General features: G+C 34.7%; 1 protein-coding gene across 1 annotated transcript in view; it reads right to left on the bottom strand.

The window, feature by feature from the left end:
* Positions 1-1,543: 1,543 nt before the first annotated feature.
* The window catches only part of LOC117178669, a 1,503-nt gene continuing 1,079 nt past the window's right edge, over positions 1,544-1,967 (bottom strand). Inside the window, exon 3 of the mRNA XM_033370095.1 lies at positions 1,544-1,776. Within this exon, the coding sequence (XP_033225986.1) occupies positions 1,544-1,776 (233 nt within the window). The remainder of the gene's footprint in view (positions 1,777-1,967) is intronic.

The following is a 1,967-nucleotide window of genomic DNA, read 5'->3' as shown; positions in this document are numbered from 1 at the left end:
GTGGACCGCATAAATAATACATCCGACAAGAAAATACTTTGATGGCTACCAACTGTGAAGCTCGATCCACCAACTGAGCGAGGATTCATTGACGATTGGCATCATTTACCATCCTTACCTATTATTATATCCCCTCTTTGTCAAAATATTCTAGAACCTTCTACATTATAATTCACACGTGCGGATATAATTTTTTAACATCGCAAAAATGTAGTGCGTCATTGAAAATAACCTTAAAGTTCTTTGCGAAGAAATTGCGCAGTAGAAATTTGACGTTATTAGTTATAGAAGATTCAGCATTATAGAAAAAATTTTAACTCTGAATTAAATCATCCTTAATTTTCTATAGACTGTATTATATAATAGCCTTAGTGGATGATTGAAAAAATTCAAATATTTTATTATAGTAGTGTACTCTTGGTATTACTAAACGTCCATGAAATGTCTCGAATTAAATTCATGCTGTCTATAATCTCTCTCTCTCTCTCGAGTCTCGAAATTGTTTTCAGTATCTTGTTACATATACCTCGTCCAGAAGTTGACGGACCTAGCATATGGAAAAGAATGAATACGAAAGCGAACGATTGCGAGTTGTAAAAAGAAGTGATCTCTCTATAGAACGATAGCATAGTATAATGAAATGTGTGCAGCCTTAGACTGCCGATGTATGAATGCTTCTGCGAGTTTAAACGCGTGTAGCTGTTATCTCTGGCCCTCGCTCGCTACTTGATACTAGAATAAAGCACCAAGCATCCCTAAGTATATGACCTACTATAAGAAATGCTTTTTTATTTCTTTCTTACCTTCGATTAACTTTATAGATATACTTTTTTAATTCTAATTATTTTTCTCGAAGATTCTAGACTGCAGAAGCAAGTTTTTCACAGACCATGGGGTTATGCCATGGGGTTATGCCATGCATAACCCTCATATCAGATTTCACCTATACACCTGCATTTAACGAACATCTTATCTGTCAGGAAGCAACAAATCATCCTTGTTTTTCTCATTTAACCTTGACACATGCACGTTATAATCTTGAACCTGTTTACATGAATTTGTCTACAGACTACTGCGCAATCGTGACGTCATCAGGATCTTTCGAGAAAGATCTCAAATGAAGTGAAAATTATTATGGAATCATACTGAAGCTAACTTGAGCTGAGGCAGGTGGTTTCGAGGATCTTTAAATTCAATTTGAATATATTTTGTCGGAAACTATTTTTCTAGTATTTGTACTCTTAAAATTGCATAAAATATAATCTTTTAATTAGAAAAGATTTGGATTTATTTATCCTACACAAAGCTTAGCACGGACACGAACCCTTTTTCCAGAAAGTGCTTAGCACGGACACGAACCACTACAGGTCGTAGCTTCTCGATACCGGTAAGGTAGGAATCTTGCGTTAGAACCGGCCCTGTACATCTACTCATACCTCATCAGTGAATAGTTTATTTAGAAAAGAAAATATACATCATGCGATTCTTCCTTAGCATTCCTTCTTCAGAACAGTGGTTTTCAAAGCAGATTGGGACAAAAAGCTTATCGTTTTTTAATGAGTTCAATAAAAATATAATATGTGTGAAAGAAAGGCTTTCTTTCAATGGCTTTGTTAGTCAGGAAATAAAGATGATACGTACGAGCTGCATTCTTTTCATCTCTCTGTATATTAATATTGACTCGCGTGCGAGCTCTTCGAAACCAATCTTTTAATGCAATAATTATTATTTCCTCAGTTGCATCCTCTTTGCCTCGTTTGCATGATAAAATCGCTTCTGAAACACGAAAAAATTTTACGAATAAAATTACACAAACACCTGCACACGCAACACAATCAAACACATTAAAGCAATATATTTAATCGCAATTAAGGTGGTTTTAGCGTGACTCAGTGAGTCATATGAGAGTGTAAAAAAGTATTTTTGATTTACATGGAATCTTTTGTGTTTGAAAATCCGAAAATTAA

Source organism: Belonocnema kinseyi, chromosome 1 (genome assembly GCF_010883055.1).
Source record: "Belonocnema kinseyi isolate 2016_QV_RU_SX_M_011 chromosome 1, B_treatae_v1, whole genome shotgun sequence".
Classification (NCBI taxonomy): Eukaryota; Metazoa; Arthropoda; class Insecta; order Hymenoptera; family Cynipidae; genus Belonocnema; species Belonocnema kinseyi.
This window is presented reverse-complemented; position numbering and strand designations above follow the sequence as displayed.